The sequence below is a fragment of the Alosa pseudoharengus genome, unplaced genomic scaffold (assembly GCF_046254945.1).
Source record: "Alosa pseudoharengus isolate Yale_2024_CS ecotype anadromous, Long Island Sound unplaced genomic scaffold, YU_APseudo_1.1 YU_APseudo_1.1_scf_9, whole genome shotgun sequence".
In the NCBI taxonomy this organism is placed as follows: Eukaryota; Metazoa; Chordata; class Actinopteri; order Clupeiformes; family Clupeidae; genus Alosa; species Alosa pseudoharengus.
Window position 1 is genome coordinate 6,277,811 of NW_027468881.1, and position 22,616 is coordinate 6,300,426.

The 22,616-nt window shown below is 44.8% G+C and overlaps 1 protein-coding gene across 4 annotated transcripts in view; it reads left to right on the plus strand.

Annotated features, from left to right (window-relative positions):
- The window catches only part of uckl1b (uridine-cytidine kinase 1-like 1b), a 30,318-nt gene that overhangs the window by 5,640 nt on the left and 2,062 nt on the right, over window positions 1-22,616 (plus strand). The window contains exons 1-14 of one of the 4 annotated variants that reach the window (XM_076277074.1): window positions 134-573; window positions 4,283-4,476; window positions 6,021-6,127; window positions 8,804-8,974; window positions 9,490-9,561; window positions 9,991-10,180; window positions 11,028-11,089; window positions 12,761-12,777; window positions 16,050-16,148; window positions 17,171-17,264; window positions 18,158-18,220; window positions 18,481-18,603; window positions 19,428-19,535; window positions 21,317-21,473. In XM_076277074.1, coding sequence (XP_076133189.1) covers window positions 506-573; window positions 4,283-4,476; window positions 6,021-6,127; window positions 8,804-8,974; window positions 9,490-9,561; window positions 9,991-10,180; window positions 11,028-11,089; window positions 12,761-12,777; window positions 16,050-16,148; window positions 17,171-17,264; window positions 18,158-18,220; window positions 18,481-18,603; window positions 19,428-19,535; window positions 21,317-21,473 — 1,525 coding nt within the window. In that variant the 5' untranslated portion in view covers window positions 134-505. Of the gene's footprint in view, window positions 1-133; window positions 574-4,282; window positions 4,477-6,020; window positions 6,128-8,803; window positions 8,975-9,489; window positions 9,562-9,990; window positions 10,181-11,027; window positions 11,090-12,760; window positions 12,778-14,271; window positions 14,292-16,049; window positions 16,149-17,170; window positions 17,265-18,157; window positions 18,221-18,480; window positions 18,604-19,427; window positions 19,536-21,316; window positions 21,474-22,616 lie in introns of those variants that run through there. The other 3 variants (XM_076277073.1, XM_076277072.1, XM_076277071.1) reach the window with 3 other exon arrangements.

Sequence of the window (22,616 nt, forward strand, 5' to 3'; positions counted from 1 at the left end):
GCGGCAGAGAGAGAGAAGGAGGGAGGGAGTGAGGGAGGTGACCGCAGGGGGAGTAGAGGGAGGGAGGGAGGGAGGGAGGGAGGGAGGGAGGGAGTGTTGGTTGGAGGGAAAAAGAGCGTCAGTACGTCAGATTGGTTTCTGAGTTGCTCCCTACGACAACAACACAGTGCGCAGCGAGGAGAAATCAAAACCGATGTTGAAAGCATAGTTTCGTTTCCTTCCCCTTTGACCGGCTCCTGTTGTCTCTCTTTCTCTCTGTCTCTCTCTCTCTCTCTCTTTCCCTCTCTCTCTCTTTCTTGCTGTCTCACTCAGCCAAGGCGTCTTGCCAGAGGGTAGAAGTGTTAAGTGCAGCCGCCCAGCCCGTTGTGAGTGAGTGAGTGAGTGTGTGTGTATGCGCCTGTCAATCGCACTGACTCCAGTATAGTAACTCCAAACACTAGCGACCTTAGCAGAAAAAAAAAGACTCTCTCTCTCTCCCTGTATCTGTTGTTTCGTTGCTCTAATCATGACCACTCTTCCGGCTTATTCGGGAGCTAGGATATCAGGATGTTGGGCTCTCAGATCAGATGGCAGGTAAGTCCTCTTCCGTTGTTTATTTATGCATTTGTTTGTTTGTTTGTTTGTTTGTTTATGATCCAGTTGCACTCCTCGCGTGTCCATTCTCTTCATCATGTGTTATTTGTCGTGGCCATTGTGCTGTGCCCAGCACTCTAAGTGTTTCTGTTTTTCAGGTGTGTGTGTGTGTGTGTGTGTGTGTGTGACACAGTGACAGAGGTGCCCTGCGTGCCACTGAGTTTTAAATTGGCTTATGCCCTCTAAGCTATGTGACTCTCTAAATCTCGCTTTGGACCCGTGCCTGCCTACTACCCAGTCCTTGACACTGTTCACCTGGAATTACTCTGCTGGTGACATTTTTCTTCTCTCTCTCTCCCTCTCTCTCTCTCTCCCCCTCTCTCTTTTGTGGGCTCTCTGTGAGTACAATTCTAGTGAACCGATAAGGTCAGCTGTGTTCAGAACTTTTGTGAAACTTTAGCCACATGACGTGTTGCATCCACACTGGTTTGCCTTGTCCACTGTGTGTTACTGTCATCATCCCAGTGTTGCGAGATGAGTTTAAGTAAGAATCAACTGTGTTTTTTTGTTATTTGTGGGTTGTCATTATGCCATAGGCTATATAGCGTCTTAATGCCATTAAGAGATAAGTAGACCTCAAACAAGTAAACAGTGATTCAGTTCTTCACTTTTTCATCATAGATTAATTACAGGGCTACAAAAAAAAACAGACCAAAGTTCATCATCTGCTCAAAAGCAGTTAAGGCTTGTTTGTTAGATGCAGCAACAGTAAAGTGCCATTTAAGTGCCATAAATGAGCTTGACCAACTTTTGTTTTTGTGCAGTGGATATTGCACCACCAATTAGAGTGCAGGGTTCATCCACAAGCTAGGCTAATCTTTTATCGCCCTCTCATTATATCCAGCACTGGGACTGATAACCTGACCAACCAGCCGGTCTGTTTTACTGTGGTTCTGTTTAAAACACGGGGCCTAACCTATGTTTGCTGAGAGAGAAGTGATAAGGATAGGCCCATAGGTCCCATTCCCACTTAGAACCTTGGACAGTGTGTTCCCAACAAATGTCAGCTCCGAGTGTGTGCCAGTCTCCGAACTCGGTTTCAGAAGGACAGCAATTTCAGTGGCCGCTGCTGATGCAGTCTCTGTTTCTCCGTCCCTCCCCTCCCTCCCTGTGGAACCATGACTGGCTTCTTTCAATCGTCCGCAGAGGAAGTTTGGTTCACTTGTACCTGCAGTAAGGTGCGCTTCTTTCCCATATCGGAATATCAGGTCCAGAGGATACAAGCTGTCTTGGGAGGGGGCGGTGGAAAGCACAAAGTAGAAAGGTCACACCTGTGATGTAACCCTGCTGGGTTGCTGCCTTTTTAAATCAGTCTAATCACGCTTTCATACAGGTGTGGAGATTAGCGTCAGGATCATGCGTCGTTGCTTGCCTTGTCTGGCAGGAGATCAGGCCTGTGGGCTGTAGAGTGGTAAACAAGCCTGAGCTGCCACTCTCTCGGGTGTCAAACCATTTGGTTGGGATATCAACAAGTCAAATTGGCCAGGGCCATAGAGGTAGAGGCCCTGTAATGCTGTTAGGAATGAATGCAAATTCCAGATGGCCCTTTTCCAATGACTACCAAACCGACTCCGTACGGGTTCACCTTCCAGAACCGTTTGAAGCATTTTGACAAATAAGAAATCGGTTCAGAATCTGAAAGGAAAGTTCGGAACTGGAACCAAAAATATTAAACAAGAGTGGACGTGTCAATCTACAGTTCGGGTATGGATGCACCACCCTTGACGCATCCTTGGTGCAAAACCAGTGGAAATGCAGGCTGGTTCACTGGACCGCACCAAGGCTCAAAGAATTCTGAATGGAGTAGGTTAAAAAATGCCAGAGGTACTGTATGCAGCTCACATGATCACCAGCTGGCTTTTATATTGGGGCAGCCGTGGCCTACTGGTTAGGGCTTTGGACTTGTAACCGGAGGGTTGCCGGTTCGAACCCTATCAGTAGGAACGGCTGAAGTGCCCTTGAGCAAGGCACCTAACCCCTCACTGCTCCCCGAGCGCCGCTGTTGTTGCAGGCAGCTCACTGCGCCGGGATTAGTGTGTGTTCACCTCACTGTGTGTTCACTGTGTGCTTCACTAATTCACGGATTGGGATAAATGCAGAGACCAAATTTCCCTCACGGGATCAAAACAGTATACTTATACTATACTATATTCCAAATACTTGCTTTAGTGTCCAAACCTAAGTTAACTAAAGCTGGGGAACTATTTGATCAAGGTTGCCGGGCAGTTTTCATGATTATTATTGTTAATTATTCTATTATAGTCCTATTGATTTTGGGCAACACTTTTCTGGAGAAATGTAATAAAGATGGGGGGCAGTATACCTCCAGAAAGTGAGTTGCTCTACCCTAGAGTAACAACCGAGAAACGTGTATTGCAGTTTGGCTGGCGGTTAAGCAGCTCTAGTGCAGAGATATCAACCTGACCAAGTTTTTCATTAAACCGCATACTTGGAATACACTACTGACCCAGTATAACAGAGGTGACGTCTGAGTCTGGTGTAATCCATTTCCCCTTAACACAGCCTGTCCACCACACATTTCATTCACCACAGAAATGATCCTGTAGTTTGTTTTGGTTGTCGGGTGTGGAGATAGTTGGCTTGGAGGAGTATGTAGTTACTGTATGCAGTCTGGTCACATACCTCCTTGGAATATTTAGATTTATAGTTTCACTAATAGCGTGAATAGTCTCCAAGTGGTTGAAGACGACAACAGAAAATGGAGGAGCCAAAAGAAGTTCCAAGGCGCTCTCTGTTTTAAAACAGTTAAAAAGCCTTTAGTATCATGGCTTTGGCCATTTTAAACCTTTAATAACACTCCGATGCATTTCAGCATTAAGCTTTCATCAGGGAGTCAAAAAGTAACAGAGCTTTGCTCTGGCAGCGAGTTCAAGCTGACTCAGGCGGGTTAATGTGTGTCCTCTGCTTCATCCGCTGACATGCTCCTGAGGGGCTGTTGCTGGTAGTCTTTATGAGGTTATGCCTAGGGTCCCATTAACAGGATTTGGTCTGTAATCATTTTACTTGTCGACACAGTTAACTAGACTAAGTCTGCCTTGTGTGTCATACTTATTCATTTGATCTTGCGCTTTAGCAGGCAGGTTTGTCTACCCTTGTGCCCAAATGACACCTACTTTTGGTATGCTTCCTTGACAATGCAAATATGTTTTAGTATAAAATTATGGAAATGAAAATTGTGGAAACCATGGAAATGACCAAAAACAATCATTTGTTTCTCCACCATCAACCCATTAAAGTCAAGGAGTCTGTCTGTCAATCAAAGCTACTTGACTTTGACTTTGACTGGAACAAAAACAGGGAAAAATGTGTTGCACAGTATTTACTTGGCTGCGGAGTTTGAAAAGAGTTGCCTTCTTGTCTGAATCACTGACTGTGCCTTAAAAAAAGATATTTAACCCTGCTGGAGTGATCTGCACACATGATCCTTCTCATAGATATCAGATGAGCATGTAATTGACTCTAAACAGGTTACTACTCGCAGGGAAAGAAACGCCGCGTTAGGCAAACAGTCAGGTTACATCAGACCAGCACATATTTAAGCAATATCAAAATTAACCTTGATAGCTGTAAGTCATGACTCCTGTTGTTCTCTTACCCCCCCCCCCCCCCACATTCTCTGTTACCATAGCGGCGGTGGTGAGGGCTCACTCGACAGACTCCTCCCTACCGTGAACAGTGGCCTGTCGCCACGGAAACGGACCACCAGCCAGTGCAAATCCGAGCCACCCCTTCTGAGGACCAGTAAGAGGACCATCTACACAGCCGGGCGCCCACCCTGGTACAACGAGCATGGGACCCAGTCAAAGGAAGCCTTCGTCATTGGTGAGAGACGCACAAACAACAGAGATAAAAAGTTGACAACGACAACAGTTGGAAAAAATTCCAGCTATAAATAATTACACAGATGGTTTGGGACGCTACAGATGGACGTTCAAGTTCAGGTTGAGAATGAAATGATATTATACAGTTTAGTTTAGGTTGAGTACCATGAAAATTGAAAGGTTCAGGTTCATCACAAAACAAAGGAACAGATGACTGTTTGGAATCATGTAGATAGAATAGTTCAGATTAAAAACCATGCAAAAGGAGAGGTTCAGGTTTATCACAGATAAGGTTCAAGATTAGAAGCCCAGTATATGGATAGCAAGATGGTTTCATTCTTCAGCATTGCCTATCAATTCAAGAACACCCAGTCATTAGCTGCTTTCAGAACTAGGTGTAAGTATGGATGTTCTGCGGATGTCACACGGTTGGGCCGTATATCTGAACAACATAACCAGTCATTTGGAAGTCCGAACTTCTCCCCTCCTAGTATTTCAGACGGACATTATATAAATGAGCTTGTGTCATGCGGAGATTCTGTTCATGTGCATATTCAACCTGTTTAATCACACAGAGATTCTGTTTGTGTGTGTGTGTCGTTCACACATATGTCAGCATAAGTTCCGCAAGTTAGCATCATGTCTGGATCACCCGAAGTGTCGGACCTCCGTTTGACAAAGCTCTGCATATACTGCGGAGGTTGTGTCTGAAAGCAGCTATTGAAATCAGGAGGTATTTTGACTTGAAAACTCATACATGAAAACTGTTTGCAAATAAATTTGCTCTGCAAGTTGGTTTGGAAAGGAGCTCATTGACATCCATTTCTGAATCACCAAAAACCCAGAAACGTTATTTACTTTTGAATTGAGTAAACTACTGCATTTAAAACCTTTGTTTACAAGAAAGATGTTTGCTTCACTTCAGACATGATTTGTTTAGGACTTTTATGCACACATTTAAGTTTCATTTCACTTCTGGCTAGGCCTGTGGAAGCAGTTAAACAGCAAGTTCAGAAACAGGTGTCAAGGGGCTCCTTTCCAGACAGATCTGCAGAGCAAACTCAAATTTGCTAACAGGTTCATCTGGGTTTACCCAGGCTAGTTGACAGAATTGTATTCATGAAGTACTAAACATGAGTTTCAGCAGTAAACACAGTCCAGTGCAACATTTGATGACTGCATACCACAAGAGGCTTGTTATCATTGAATCGCCATCTTGGAATTGTCTATTTTAAAGCTTGGTGTGACAAACCGCAGGCATTTCTGTCAAAGCCATTGCATTTAAGGAAGTGACTAGCCTCTGCCTGTGCTACCACACTAGCTCAGCTGCTCCCCTGTAGACAATTCTTAAAGCAGCCATAATCCTGACTAAAGCCAAACATGCATCTCTCTTAGTGTTTGTTGTCTTAAAGGGGGATTTACAGTGGAGAAACGAGAGTGTTTGCATCCAGCGGTAATGGAATCCATGTGAGGGACCTGTAGCCGCCAGCTAAACTTTGGTCAGTGAGTCATGTGCCTATGCTGTGCTGTCTTGTCTCGCTGCAGGACTGTGTGGGGGTAGTGCCTCTGGCAAAACCACTGTGGCCCGCAAGATCATCGAGGCGCTGGACGTTCCCTGGGTGGTGCTGCTGTCCATGGACTCCTTTTACAAGGTGAGACTCAGGGAGTGAGTGCTGGTCCTGACCCAGGAAGGCCTGTGTGCCTGTGAAAATGACCCTCATTTGATTTAGCCTTGTGTATGATGTTCAGGTTTGACTTCACATCCAGTCTCACACTTACTTTATGAGCTATTGTGAGCGAGACTGTGTGTGTGTGTGTGTGTGTGTGTGTGTGTGTGTGTGTGTGTGTGTGTGTGTGTGTGTGTGTGTGTGTGTGTGTGTGTGTGTGTGTGTGTGTGTGTGTGTGTGTGTGTGTGTGTGTGTGTAGGGTTGCAAAGGGCCGGAATACATTTCTGGAAACTTTCCATGGGAAGTTAAGCTGGGGAATTTTGGAAATATTCCAAGTTGAAAAGGAAATTATGAAAGTGAATGGGAATTTACGGGGGAAGTGAATGGGAATTAACTGGGGATTTTGGGTAATTCATACAAACTGTTTCATATAAAACATGCATATAAACATTTTGTTTTAAAATAAGCAATATGATTGTTAGTATTTTTGCTTATCTTAGCATACAAAGCTAGCTAGCATGCTAGTGGGAATCCCATTCTCTGCCTATGGTTTTCTAGCGTGCTAAGCTAGCAACACCGAAACCACTGAACTGCCCAAGATACACCACGCCATGCAACAACAAAATCTGATTGGTTGGAACATTGACTGACTCGCTTTGTCCAGTCAGAATCCCAGAAAATGGTCAAAAAAAATAATAATTATAAAAATAATGACACAACATGTCACCCCAAACCTCATAGATTGTGATTATGTATTAAGTGTCAAGCTAAATCAGACCAGCAATATGACCATATTAACCGTCCCATTAGAGCTTTTGCAAAATGACATACTCCCATTTGAACGAGGACAAAAGTGATAACAAGCCCACAACCGGGCGACTCTGTTTGCAAACTTCCCCGAGTTTCCCACCAGATATTCCCACATGAGATGATGTCCACAATGACATTTTCACTGGGAAAAAGATTTTTCCCAAGCTCATGAACGCACCATAGATTTCATATGTCTTGTAGCCTACAGTATGCTGATTGCTGTGTGCATGACATATGTGCAGGGTAGAAATTTGACTGATTTTGCATTTAACCAGATTGAACTAATATTATGCTGCAAAATAGTGCAAGTTTTTTCACAATTAACACAATTTTCACAATAACAACACTTTATTCCTGTATATTCCCGTTAATTGCCATGGAAACTTTGAAAATTCCTGGAATTTTGCAACCCTGTGTGTGTGTGTGTGTGTGTGTGTTTAAGACTTTGAGCCCAGTACTCCCTGGTCATAAACAGTCCAGAACTTGACCTTTATTGCTGGGCCCCCATCTAGGCTTTCTATTCATATGGAATATTTATCCGGTCCAAACTAGTATGCGAGTACACATGCCCTTCCTGTACTGTCATACCACGGTCTGCAGTCGCCATTAAATGAACTACCACCAGCATGCTCAGGCATGATTATATCTCCTGAAATGCTGCGTAATCTTTCCTCTTCCGCTTCTGCTAAAAAGCTGCGAGCTGGTTCACGGGCTGACCACTGTCCACTTGGACTGTCGCGAGGGCAGAAGAACTTGAAGGATGAGAGAGAGAGACTCCAGGAAGACTGACTCCCACGAGAGAGCGGTTGAGAGGGAGAGCGAGAGAGAGAGAGAGAGAGAGAGAGAGAGAGTCACCATTAGAGTTGCCACCCATGTCACGCTCACACGGCCGTTATGTAACGCTGCCGTGGCTCAGCCAGATTGTGGTGCCTGCAGCTGTAATGTCAGAAATGCCAGAGGTATTTACAGCCTGGCCAGAGCGGAGCAGAGCGACCCTACAGCTGGAACCGCTGTTTTCCCCCACTTATGGACCACAGGAAAAGGAAAAGAGGGAGTCGAAAAAGAGATCTGTGCGTCTTTGTGCGCCGGCTCTGTTTGTCTCCCAGCGTAAAGCCAGAGTCCAAACTGTCATGGTGGCTAAGTACCCCTCCCCGGGGGCAAGTGCTGAGTCCTGCATGTTCCTGCCACCTGAGACCAGTTGCCCTGAGCTACCCGTTCTGGTGGCAACACATCGCAGAGCTGCCTGTCCCAACACTGGGCTGTTGCTTCCGGCCTGCAAATGCAATCATGAGAGGAGCTTCATCGTGTCTTTAGAGATAAAAAGTGTGTGTGTGTGTGAGAGAGAGATAGAGAGAGAGTTATTGGAGGGTAAAAGAGAGTGATAATGCCAAATGCCTGAGCTAGGGGGGACGTTTAAAGCCACACTCTGTGACGCTGTAGGTTGACACTGTCTGTGTCCCGCCTAAATTTAGCATGGCTGTCCTCAGCTGTGGCGAAGTGGAGAGAGAGGGAGGGAGGGAGCAGGATTGGGATATCATCTTCATGCTTACAGAGTCACCGCACACACCCCCCACCTCCCATTTTAATTCTGTCCCCAAGCTCGGCATGTGACTTGGTCAACTGAATAAAAACATGTGTGCCCTTTACAAAACATGGGTGTACCCATTAAACATAGTATTTATGGGTGACCTGTAAATACACTGTATGGCTTATTGAGATCTGTAACTTCTGTATGTCATCCCTGAGATACATGTATGTATGTGCAATCGTGTGAATCTCATGTGTGCTCGTTTGCTTCTATGCTGAGAGCGTTATTGTTTTCTAAAACATTCTTGATGTGTCTTTCCACAGGTGCTCACCCCTGAGCAGCAGGTGTTAGCCGCTAGCAACGACTACAACTTTGACCACCCTGACGCCTTTGACTTCGGCCTGCTGGTGCCCACACTACGCAAGTTGAAGCAGGGGAAGAGCGTCAAGATCCCCGTGTACGATTTCACCACGCACGGGCGACAGAAGGACTGGGTTCGTTCACACACACACACACACACACACACACACACACACACACACACACACACACACACACACACACACACACACACGCATCAGCATGTGCACACTCTCAGTACACATTAGAGAGTGCAGTGCATACAGTATAGTTTCAAATTAAGCTGTGGGTGGTTATGGCATAAAATGATTTAGTTTGGGTCCATATTAATAAGTGCAGCCTGTGGTGTACTGGATCTTTCAATCATGAAGGCATACAGTGAGCAGTATCCACTGTGTGTTTGTGTGTGTGGTAATGCTTGGTTTCTGTGACCATTTCAGAAGGGGGACATTTATGACATGCGCATCTTTTTCTCCTAATGTATCCTACATATATGCTAAAAGCTTATATCTCTAAATGCAGCTAAGATTATTATCTGTGTTATGTAATGCCATAACTCTCCCAGTTGTACTCTGAACCCTATGCTCGTATGCACTCTTGCACTGCAGGGGCATTTTAAAGTGTGTTTGAAATGTGTCCTTGCTTGCAGAAAACGGTGTATGGCGCCAGCGTCATTATTTTTGAAGGCATCATGTCTTTCGCTGATAAGGAGTTACTCAAGGTAAGGGGCGGAACAGGAACTTTGAGCAAGATCTTCCGTTTGTTTCCTACATGCATGAGCTATATGGGTAGACGAAGGTCTTAGTCATTAGTCTAGTCTAGTCTTGGTCTTAGTCATTTCTGTTTGTTTGTGTGTGTGTGTGTGTGTGTGTGTGTGTGTGTGTGTGTGTGTGTGTGTGTGTGTGCGTGTGTGCGTGTGTGCGTGTGTGCGTGTGTGCGTGTGTGTGTGCTTGTGTGCAAGTATGTGAAAAAAGGAAGAGAGAGCCAAAGTGTGACTTTATCCCTTCAGAAATATAAGTGAATAATACAATTATAAATATATATTGTCTAAAAAAGTTCCAGATTAAATGCACATATCTGAATGTACCAGTCCATGTTGAAATGTGTGTCTGCTGTATGTTAGATGTTAAAATCATCACTGTCCCTGCAGCTCCTGGACATGAAGATCTTCGTGGACACAGACTCGGACATCCGGCTTGTACGGAGGCTGAGGAGGGACATCACCGAACGAGGGAGGGAAATTGAGGGGGTCATCAAGCAGTATAATAAGTTTGTGAAGCCGGCGTTCGAACAGTACATCGAGCCCAGCATGCGTTTGGCTGACATTGTGGTACCCCGAGGTGAGCTGTGAACCAAAGACCAAGGCTGCATAATCATATGCATATATGTACTGTATGATTATGCAGCATATAGTGCCTTACTATGTAAAAAGCATTGGATCATCATTTCTATACCATTTGGAAATGATTTACAATGTTGTCAGCATTCTTTTGCAATAGTACATTGTGTTGTGATGGATGCTGTTGTAATACCACATGGTCATGAAATTCAGAAAGAATTGCAAAATGTGGTGTGGACAGGCTGCACTACTGCGCAGGAATGTCCGAGTATCCCGAGGGATCACAAAGCAATTACACTGATATCCAGGGATATTTGAAAAGTCCCCTTAGCTCAGCTCTCAAGTTTTATATGGTACATGTCCTTGTGCATGCTGTGATCTTTTTGTCCACTGTCTATGACATCAGAATAACTTGTCATGGTCTTGCATCATGTCTTAGTATGTGTGTTTTGTATGCAATGGCGGGGCATTTAACAGAATCTCCCATGAGAGATCAATAAGGTAATCCAGGGCACAGCATGCTATTGTTGTGCTGTTCATCAAACCCTCTGGTCTTTGAGGAGGTACAGTGTTTGTAAAAGAGGAGTGCACATTCCCTCACTTACACACTAGAGTGCACTGCACTTTGACTGGGAAAGTAGCAGGCCATAAAATTAAGCAAACGAAGCAAAACACTGACCTCTTATTCCGCCTCGGGTCAGACAAGAGAAACAGGAAATTGAAATGCAAGAGTTGGGGTTGAGTTCAGTTGGGGTTGTGGTCAGACTGCTGCGGGGTTTTCCCCCCCCCCCCTGTAATCCCCCCTTAACTCCCAGAGGCCCTGACGGCTCTTTGGTGTCCTCCTGCAGGTGGTGGGAACATGGTGGCCATCGACCTGATCGTCCAGCACGTCCACAGTCAGCTGGAGGAGGTAAGAGCCCTTCACCGCTACCTCCCACTCTTTTAGCGCATCACACACACACACAGGCAGACCCACAAACACACACACACACACACACACACACACACAGACTGAAGCAAGACTCTCAGCCACCACTCAGTGTCTGTTACTAGGGGAACAAGACCAGAGAGAGGGCCGGCTCGCTATTAGGGACGCACAACGCATTGTGTGTGTGTGCTGTGTGTACACACACACACACACACACACGCGCACACACACACACACACACACACACACACACACACACAGGGGCGTGTGTGCGTGTGTGTTTATATGTGTATGCTGGATTGAATATGTGTGTGTCTACACACACTGGGTTGGGGCGTGGGTGTGGGGGTGTGTGCACACACAGAATTGTCATATCTCCCATGCTCAGCTGGAGAAGATGACCGTGCTTTTGTTATTGTTTTATGTTTTTTTAATATATTTTATTTTTATTAGGGAATAATGCTAACAAGCCTGCAGAGGAATGTTAGTAGCTCTGCTAGCTCTGCTAGCTCTGCGCCTCTGGAATGCTCAGTGCATTCCCCATCCCCCCCCCCCACACACACACACACGACACGGTTTGTGCAAGCGGCGCTGAATAATGGCCCTGCTTGTTTACGTTCAGCCAGCGATAGCGTTGGCTGCTCAGCAGCAGCTCATTGGGCATGTGGGCGTCGCGGCACGGTGTCTGGAAACAGACGTCCCACTGCCCCCTCTAGTGGACAGAATAGGTCATAGCTAAAGTTTAGTGATGAGGAGGGCTGCTGGTTTTTAATAGGATTATGTTTTCAGATATCAGATACATGCCTATATGGTGTACAAAAGTGACTTGTCAGAAAGCACACTAAGTTGCACATTGTTAAACACATTACAAACAGTAAACATTTTATTTAATGCTGCTTTGACTTCCAATCAGATTATTTTGTATTTTGAAGTGGCCACTGGTAGTCTGCACCACCAAAGACGGTTAAGTTTGTTTTTGCTCATTCTGTCCTAATTTAACTGAGCTGAGCACACACACACAAACTCACACACTCACACACATACCCTTCCCCCACCCACACTCAACCCGCAGGCTAGGCAGACATCTGGAGACCTGTCGTCTAAAACCCGGCCCAGATAACCCAGCAGATAAAATCACACACACACACACACACACTCACACACACACTCACCCACACACTCACACACGCTCTTGTTAATGTGCAGGCCACATTTTGTGCAGGCATAGAATTGAACAGCCTCTCATTGGCATGCAGCAGAGCTGACACAGTGTTGTACTGACAGCCAGGCGCGGGGCTTTGGAGTATGAAGTCATTAGAGATCTGAAATGAGGAGAAGCAACAGACCTGAGTGGAGACAGACAAAAGGACACACTTCATACTGCAAACCACTGAATCAACTGATGTGTGTGTCATTTTCATTGCATGTGTATTGGTGTATAAATTAACACTGGATGTGATTAAGTGATGAAAAGCTTGTTGTGTCAACGAGGCTCTCCTGTGTGTATTTTGTTGTTTGTTTTCTGTTTGACCTGCACCCACCCAACATCCCCCCCCCCCCCGCGCGCACGGACCGTTTGCCCCTGTGCACCACGCCTTCGTCTCCATGTCCCCCCTACACCCACCTGCACCACCGACACCACCACCACCACAGCGTGAGCTCAGCGTCAGGTAGAGTAGCACCGCTCACTCCCCACTCACTCGACCGTCCGACCGAAACCCCCTACCACCACCACCACCCACCCACAATCCCACCACCCACGGTTTTTTTTCTCCATTTACTCCTGTGTCTACTTCTGCTTCCGCATTTCTCCACCCGGGGGCGCTGCCACCCACAGCATCATCTCCACCCACTCTCCCCACCAGCAGCACTGATGAAGAAATCAATGAATGAATGAATGAATGCATGCATCACCGTTGGCTTAACCTGACCTCCTGCTGCTCCCAACCGCCTGTCGGCGCACCCTGGCAGTGTTTTTGTGGGTTAGTGGTGGGTCGATAACGGTTCGCCTGATGTGGGTGATGGTGGTGATGGTGATGGTGGTGCTGAGGCCTGGGTGGGACAGCCTCCACGCCTGCTGCTGCTGCTGCTGCTGGCCACCTCACTTTGACTCGTTCAGCCCAGCGAGGTCGGTCCAACAGCCAGCAGACGCACCTGTCTGTGTCTGTGTGTTAAAAACACGTGTGTGTGTGTGTGTGTGTGTGTGTGTGTGTGTGTGTCGCACTCAGGCACACACAGACTCAACACACACACATACACATACACAAGTTCTGTGGAAAGCCTCCTGTCACACCTCCAGCATTCTGTGTCTAAAAAAAATGGTCAACCAACGCACACTTACTCGATAGCCACACGCACACACACACTATAGACTCTGCGGAAAGCCATTCCTCCTTCTGCATTCTGTGTCTAAAAACGGCACACACGCCATGTACAAACACCTACCACCTCTTGACCTGGCTGTCCACATCTGTGTCAACGGCCACTGTCAGATGCTGCTCTTGCCCACAACAAAGTTTCCAGCACCTTCTAGAAAAAGCTCAGTCTTTTCTTTCCACTGGGCAAGGTATTCAACACGCAGACACACTACAGATAATAGATAGAGAGATTGTGTGTGTGTGTGTGTGTGTCAGAGAGAGAGAGAGAGGCACCCACAAAGTTTTACCCTAGACACAGGATGTTGCAGGTCTTTGAATAGATATTCTTTGCTGGAGATGGTGGCAGCTTCAGTTTGACTTGAATACTGCACGCATACACACTCACACAACACACACAGCAAGGCCAAAAAAACCCAAACCAAATTTCACACAAGTGCGTGCTTTTAGAAACACACTGTGGTAAATATTAGAGCAATTGGTAGGAAACATTTCTTGAATTTTCTCATCTACCCATTCACAACATGGCCTAAAGCGGTTACTAAATGAATGGGAAGTGTGTGTACAGTATGTGTGTGTTTGTGGCAGAGAGAAGTGGCAACTGCAGCTGTCACCCACTCCTCCTCTGCCACTGGCCCATGCAATCCATCCATCCTGATTTCACCTCTCTGTGTTTGTCTTTATTCTGTTTTTTTTCCTCTGTGTGTGTGTGTGTGTGTGTGTGTGTGTCTATGTCTGTCTCTTTTCTCATGTTTTTTTCCGGTCTTGTGTTCTGATGTCTCCCCGTAGAGGAAGCTCCGTTGGGATATGTGAGGAGATTTGCATCTGCCTTGTCTTCTGAGTTTGTTTTGCTTTGGGATGCTTTTTCCTTTCTTTTCTTTTTCTCTTGTAGCCGTTTTGAGCCATTTTTAGTTGAAACCATACAGCTGTGATTTTATCAGTTCATAAGATTGCACAACCCCACCTCCCCCGTCAAATAAACCTCTGCGCAGGGAAATGGGCATGTAGGTTTCTCTGCTCCTGCTTCGCTGGTTGTGCAGTCTTCAACTGGGCTTAGAGGTGTGGAATTACTGCAGTCTTCAAGTGGTCATTTCTACAATGTCCAGCCGATTGGCCTGATCTAGGGTTTTTTTATACAATAATTTGTCATTTTCTTAATCTCTTAATATCTTTGGATATGTACAGTACTGTGCTAAAATCTCAGGCACCTTACATGGTTATTATATTGTTTATTTCTCACTTTCTTAATTAGAATAGGACCAGAGAACACAGGAAATATGTACACATTTAAATACACATCAAATGTAGTTTTTGTTCTGATACCAGTCCAATTTTAGTCTCAAGCTACATTAGATTTGTTCTTTTAGCTGTGTTCTAATGACCAATCAATCACCCAAGGGGGAAGCTCTTGATGGAGCTGATGGAGCCCAGGCCACTGATGGGCATGCCTGGCCTGCCAGAAGCTGCGGGTAGATACAGCTACAATGGGGGTCTCGAGATCAGCTGCTGACTTGACCGTGGGCCACCCTATACGGGATGACCCTCTACATTGTGTTCCCATGTGGTAATGCAGTGTCGGCTTCCCCCATCAAGGTTCTTTGAATAGAAACGTTTAAACTTCACTGTAGGTGAGCAATGAACTCTTCCAGCTGGAGCTTTTCAATGAGATCTTCGATCTGTCAGTGTCGTCAGCTCCTTCCCACTTCTGGGACACATACCAATGTGTCAGAGCCAGAACCAGTACCAGTACCAACCGGCTTCAGCCCTCCACCCCCCCGCAACACATATATGATTCCTCTATCTTCTGGTTGAATTCTAATAAAGGCAATGAGAAATAAACATATATGGTCATCATAGCATTGCTAAAATAACAAATCTAATGGGTGCCTTTTGCACAGTACTGTATATTTGGTACCTCGGCACTGTACAATACAAATATTATATCATTATTGTATTATATAATGATCATCTACAAATGGGTCCATATAAGGTGGACACACATCTGGGATGCTCAGGCCACCTTTTGGTTGATTATGGAGCAACCTGTCCATTCCCTGTTTGGGATTATCCACTGAAATACTGTTCTAATTCCACTTTCTGCAAATTGCCATAGCTCTACGCTGCCAGGAAAACTAATCCTCCTTAGTGTGTGTGCGTGTGTGTGTGTGTGTGTCTGTTTGCCTTTGTGCTCAATCACAAGGTTTCCCACTAACCCACATTAATGTGTGCTCAACGTTTCATGTGTCAGTGTGTACTAGAGTCTTGCAGAAATGTGAGGTTTTTGTGTAATTTGTGTGTGGGTGCGTGTGTGTATGCGATACATGGAGGAAGTGTTTGTGTGCGTGTGTGTGTGCGTGTGTGTGTGTGTGTGTGTGTGTGTGTGAGAGAGGGAGAGAGACAGGGAAAGTGTGTGTGTCTGCAATGTCAGTGTGGGTGTGTGGGCTGGTAATTGTCTGTTTTTGTCTGCATGGACAGATTTTGGTCTGATTTTTTTTTTTCTTTTTCTTTTTTTTGGTGGCTAACTACTTCCTCTTTCAACTCCATGTGTGTGGTTGTCATGGTTACAGGGCTGCATTGGCCTCTGCTCATCAGGCTCAGCCCCTCCCACAGACCCTCAGCGTCCTCGAAAGCACGCCTCAGGTCAGGGGCATGCACACCATCATCAGGTCAGTCTCACACTCCCTTACTCTTACACTCTCTCTCTCACTCACTCACTCACTCACTCACTCACTCACTCACTCACTCACTCACTCACTCACTCACTCACTCACTCACTCACTCACTCACTCACTCACTCACTCACTCACTCACTCACTCACTCATGCATAAATATACACAGACACACTCAGATTCACACACACTCACACACACACACTCATGCATAAATATACACAGACACACTCAGATTCACACACACACTCATACTAATGCATAATGAAACACACACACACACACACACACACACATTCATTCATTCATAATCATGCATGAATATACACAGACACACACACGCATGCGCACACACACACACACACACGCACTTTTGAACCATACACACATACCCATACAAACACGTGCATACAGTATAAACCATACATACAGACATACACACACGCACAAACAAACACACACACTCACACCTTAACCATCCGTCCCACACATGCACACACACAGAAGCATCTCCTGTCTTGCTCGTGCACACACGTTCACACCCCGAGCTGCGCACGCCCACCTCCACACTAGCGCTCCCTGCAGGCCTTATTGTGGTGAGGGCGCATATGTGGTGTCTGCATGCAACAACACACCGACCCTAACAAAGGGCTCAGTGTGGACAGTGTGGACACGGGTTGGGAGGCTTGTCTGTCCACACGCACCTCTCTGATTTCCTCCACCCCTTTTTTGTGTTTTTCTCTCTCTCTCTCTCTCTCTCTCTCTCTCTCTCTCTCTCTCTCTCTCTCTCTCTCTCTCTCTCTCTCTCTCTCTCTCTCTCTCTCTCTCTCTCTCTCTCTCTCTCTCTCTCTCTCTCTCTCTCTCTCTCTCTCTCTATATATATATATATATATATATATATATATATATATATATATATATATATATATATATATATATATATATATATATATATATATCTCTCTATCTGTCGCTCTCTCTTTCTCTATCCCCTGTTCTATCTCTGTCTTCATCTTAGGAATAAAGACACGAGCCGAGATGAGTTCATCTTCTATTCGAAGCGGCTGATGAGACTGCTGATCGAACGCGCCCTGTCCTTCCTGCCCTCTCAGGTGAGGGAGAGACGAGCAAAGAGAGACAGACAGGCAGATACACAGGGAGACAGACTATCACACACACACACACACACACACACACACACAGGCAGACAATCAGACAGACACAGGGAGATAGTCAATGACAGACAGCCATTTGAGAGATGCAATATTTATCTTTAAACATGCATTAATTATATGATTAATTTCAAGAAGGCAACTGCAGTGCAAAATGCTCTTGCTGTGCATATTTCAGTGTAATTTACTTTAATTGAATAGAGAAGTACATGAGAGGTATGGGGCAATATGAGGGATAAAGATAAACAACATGGAGCTAGCCAGACAGCCAGACAGATAGACCGATAGATAAACAATTGTGTGTGTGTGTGTTTGTGAGAAAGAGAGGAGGTGAAAGTGTGTGTGTGTGTGTGGAGGTGAAAGTGTGTGTAGTGACTTAGCAGTGGAAACTCTGCTGAATGGGCCACCACCACAGTGGAAAATGTGCTGTGAGGTGTAGCACTAGACAACAGCAGGGGCAGCCAGCTAGCGTTAGCGTCTGAGCCAGGCTGACATTTAGCCTGTCCTATGAAGCAGGACTCACAAGGGCTGGTTCAGTGCCCAACGCGCCACTCACCGAGGTTAGCCTCATTGGACAGCTGCAGCAAAGGGGGTTACACACTTCTCTCTTTTGTCCTATCTGAACCTCTAATCTGTCTCTTTCAACATACACACATACAGATACTTTTTCACACTCTGTGTCTGTATCAAACTTCACACTCCAGCACACACACACACACCAACACACTTTCTGTCTATGCCTATTTTTCTAACTCTGTCTTTTACTCACTCACTCACTCACTCACTCACTCAAACACTTTCTTCTGCTTTCTCTCTTTTTATTGCCGTCTCAGATACACATTGTCCAGACACCTCAAGGACAGGACTACGAAGGGCGGACTTTCCATGGCAAGAGGGTAAGTAAACACACAGTAATATTGCCTCTTTCTCTCTCTCTATCTATCTATCTATCTACAGTATCTCTCTCTTTCTTTCTTTCTGTCTCTCTCTTCCTCTTTCTGTCTCTATCTCTCTTTCTCTCTTTCTCTTTCTGTCTCTCTTGCTCTCCACTCCTGTCATATAGATGTACTCATTGAGGCCACAGGCTTTCATCCTCTCTGCCTTTGCTTTTCATTGCAGCATGAGTGTAATTCTTGTCCCTCTCGTCTTGCCATAGATCACTGGCGTGTCCATCTTGAGAGCGGGCGAGACCATGGAGCCGGCGCTAAGGGCCGTGTGTAAGGACGTCCGCATCGGAAAGATCCTCATCCAGACCAATCAGGACACGGGAGAGCCCGAGGTACACACCCACTTGCCTCTGACTGACAGGCTTTATGTTTAGACCTCATGTAGAGTCTTATGCCAAAAAGAAAGAGACCATTTTCAAGTGTCTGCTTCACCAACACCAGAGGATATTCATTATGTATTAAGTGACAATGTAAATATAGCAGCAAGCTATCATTCACTTTTGAGCCTGCTTTTTAAGGAGATTTCCCTCAATCCGTGACAGAACACAGTTATTACGCAGTAGTTTTGTTGTCTGTGATTTTTTTGTTAATGACAAGGAGACTACAGTACATCGGCCGCATAACTGAAGTGTTCCGTTTGCCGTGCTTCTGATGCAACAATTCATTTCCACTATAATCTGTGGAACTGGCTACACCAGATGTGATAGCGATGCGTACATTTGGAGAAATTAGACCATTGTTCTAACACAATCTTTACACTCTGCGAACGGACCCTTTTTCAAACGCTGTATCTTGTTCTTTCACTGTGTAAAAAACACTTTGGCCATCCGCAGGTTGCTATGTAAATAAATTGACTTGACAATACTAAATATGATCCCTTTCAATCCCCAGTAGTGCTAGTAGTATATTACTTATCAATGAACCCATTAGTTTGAAAAATGTGCACTGCTTGGAGCGCAAAGAGTCTTGGAAAACTGGCAGAATAAATAACTTTGAGTCTTGTGATATTCTAATCTTATATATTGCGCTAATGTGTTCTGAAAGATAACTTTGAGTTATTGTACCAGTGCTCTGAAGGAGAACTTTGCCTTTTGGAATAGTGTTCTAAAAGATTTGTATTTGTGTGGCTTGCTGACTTGGTGTTCCCTGTGTCCAGCTGCATTATCTGCGTCTGCCCAGAGACATCAGCGAGGACCACGTCATTCTCATGGACTGCACCGTTTCAACAGGCGCTGCTGCCATGATGGCCATCCGCGTCTTACTGGTGAGCAGCTCAAAACGGTTGGCCTACAGACCAGGGGCCGTATTCACAAAGCCTTTTATCTTACCACTAGGAGTACTCCTAAATCCCACTAAAAGATTTTAGCTAGGAGTTTTCTCTTAAAAGTTATTCACAAAGCCTTTCAGACCTACTCTTAGTAAGGAAAAACGACAACTCCTAAACTAAGTGTGAGTCTTTGTTGCTATGGATGACGTCATTACTCATGCACGAGCTTGACTGAAGTGACCACCTTGATTGGCTGATGATTGTAACGCGGGAATGATTCCAAACACCTCCCTTACGATGATGAGTGACAGGTGACAGGTCTGAGAATGCGTGCGCTACACAATTAGTGCGAAGGACGGAAGATGATTAATAACTGAATAAAAAGGCCTAGCCTAAATGAATTAAGAGTAAGGCAAAACAAATAGCCTAGTAGCCTAATGAAACATACGGATTGATGCAGTGTCTTTGCAACATTATTAAATTAATCTTTCACCATATGCCTACGTTTGCAAAGAGGAGAACATTTTAATTTGATTAAAAATGAAACGTTACATTTAATTTACATGTTGACAATGAGTAGTTTTGGTTGTTGTTGGTGGCGTTATTGCATCCCTTTTATGCCTACAATGCAAAATTGTTCCCTCGCGATTGGAAGCTCCTGTAGCCGCATACGCATTTCAAAACATTGCGACGTGAAATGCCACAAAAAGCGGTTTGTGAATAGGTCTTAGTGAGTTAGGAGTCCTCTCGACTTCTTTTAAGCTGTCCCAGACTTAGGTGCTACTTTTAGGTCTAAAATGCTTCGTGAATTACTTTTAGTGAACAAAATTAGGAGTCCTAAAGTTAGGAGTGACACGCCCATTATTTTTAGGAGTTGCTCCTAAATTCGCCAGTTAGGAGCTACTTTTAGTCTTAAAATTCTTTGTGAATACGGCCCCAGATTGTGTCTGTTGGACATATTATGTAAGGGATAATGGACAACACGGTGGTCTGTTAACAGAAATGAATGCACGGTTGAGGTTGTAATACGCCCCGACGTGCAGCATGACCACCGTGGAGTCCATTATCCTGCTTATTCCACTGTTGCCACTTGCGTTGTGTTCATTTCCTGTTATAATTAAAGGTTTTAATCGCTAGAACTGTTTTGTTTGTAGAACTACTTTTTCCCGACACATTTCAACTAATTTCTCAACTTGCAGGACAAACTGCCGTTACTAGTTCTAAATGGATGGTTGCTATGGCCAAAGGCCAGTCGTTAGTTCTATCTCTCCCGTTGTCAAGCGGGCATATCCCAGGATTCTGATGAACTTAAGCTTTGAACCATCGCTATTTTACTTTGCCTACTGCCATCCATCTAGCTAAAAGCCACCTCCGTCATATGCTACAATGTTACTACAGTACTGTATGTTCTGAACGTCTGTATTTTACAGCTCAGATGCAACATGACAGTTTATTTAAACGTCACAATGAGTTTGGCGAATTAAGTGTGATATGGCCAAAAAAATGGCTCTACTTCATAGGTTTTTAAATAACATAATGTCAATGGTCGTTCTAAATTACGTAGGACAATGGGAAATTCAACCAAACAGTGGAATAAACATATACAGTATGTGTGTCATAGTGTATCAAAAGTGCATCACCATTTTACCACGATGAGAGTTGAGTTGTTTTTGAATACCTTTTCGAAGAACCTAGCTGTGCCTTTCCCGATGATAAACCCCTGTGCTTCTAAAGCTTTTTAATGATATTTTTTTAACTGTGTGTGTGTGTGTGTGCAGGACCATGATGTGCAGGAGGATAAGATCCTGCTGGTCTCTCTGCTCATGGCCGAGATGGGGGTACACTCTGTGGCCTACGCTTTCCCCCAGGTCAAGATCATCACCACCGCCGTCGACAAGAAGGTCAACGCCCTCTTCCACATCATCCCTGGCATAGGTGAGCAGCACTCCGAGCAACCAAATCCACCACAATATGTGGCTGTGTGTGTGTAGTATTACATGTTTTATTGACGTAATAGTTCATATTTTAATCTGATATGTTTAAATGAAAGTCTCGACATGGTCAAACACCCTACTATGGAAGGTTTTTTTTTTTCGTTATGGAAAAAGTTGCGAGTGTTGGACACTACAGGACGAGAGACATTTTCAGATCGTAAATCAGCCTTTATTACATGCCTCACTGTTTCCATTGATCCTTTACTCACGCAGTTAACTCAACATTAACTTTAGAAGGCGGCTCTCCGCTGGAAAGTCTGTGTGTGTGTGTGTGTGTGTGTCTTGTTGGAGACTGTTGGCTGGCTCTCATCTGTGTTACTGCTCTTATATCTTTTAAGTCCGGTCTTTAAAAGCCAACTGCATATATGTGTCTTGATGCCTCAGATACGCCATGATTTGATTGTAGTTACAAGCTTATGGCTTTAGAAGCAGAACATTATCATTGTCTACTGTTACTGCATTAAAGGCTACAAAGGCAGCCCTGTAGACATCCTCCTCTCAGTGATTCTAACAAACGTGATTTTGAGCCTGCTGAGCCTCACGCTGAAAATGGCTAAAGATCAGATACCCAGACTTTTCTTTTTTAAATGTCTGCACCTAACAAATAATTCAGTCCACGGTGTCCTGCAGTGAGATAGTGAGATCCCCATCAGGTTTTTTATTTTCATTATAACATGAAGCTCTGAAAGTGTTCTGAAAGCCTTTTGCCCCAAACTCCTGAGGTCAATGCTTTTTAGTTCCATGTGTGAAATTCCTCCTTTTTTGTCAGTGTGACATTTTCACATTCAAATATCTGATGCCTGTATTGTGCCGACTTCTGTTTTCTTTGTTATAAAGAAAACTTTTGTTGGCCACTGACCTTGCTTTGATGGCATAGTATTGAGCATGGTTCAATACTTTAAACTAAGCCTTTAAAAAAGACATTTCAGTTTAAATTCAGTATTCTGTATGTAAATTCAGTATACTGTATGTATTTTAGACAGAAAATGTGTGCTGTGTCTGTGTCGATTGTGTGTGTGTGTGTGTGTGTGTGTGTGTGTGTGTGTGTGTGTGTGTTACATATGTCATATTATGGTATAATGAC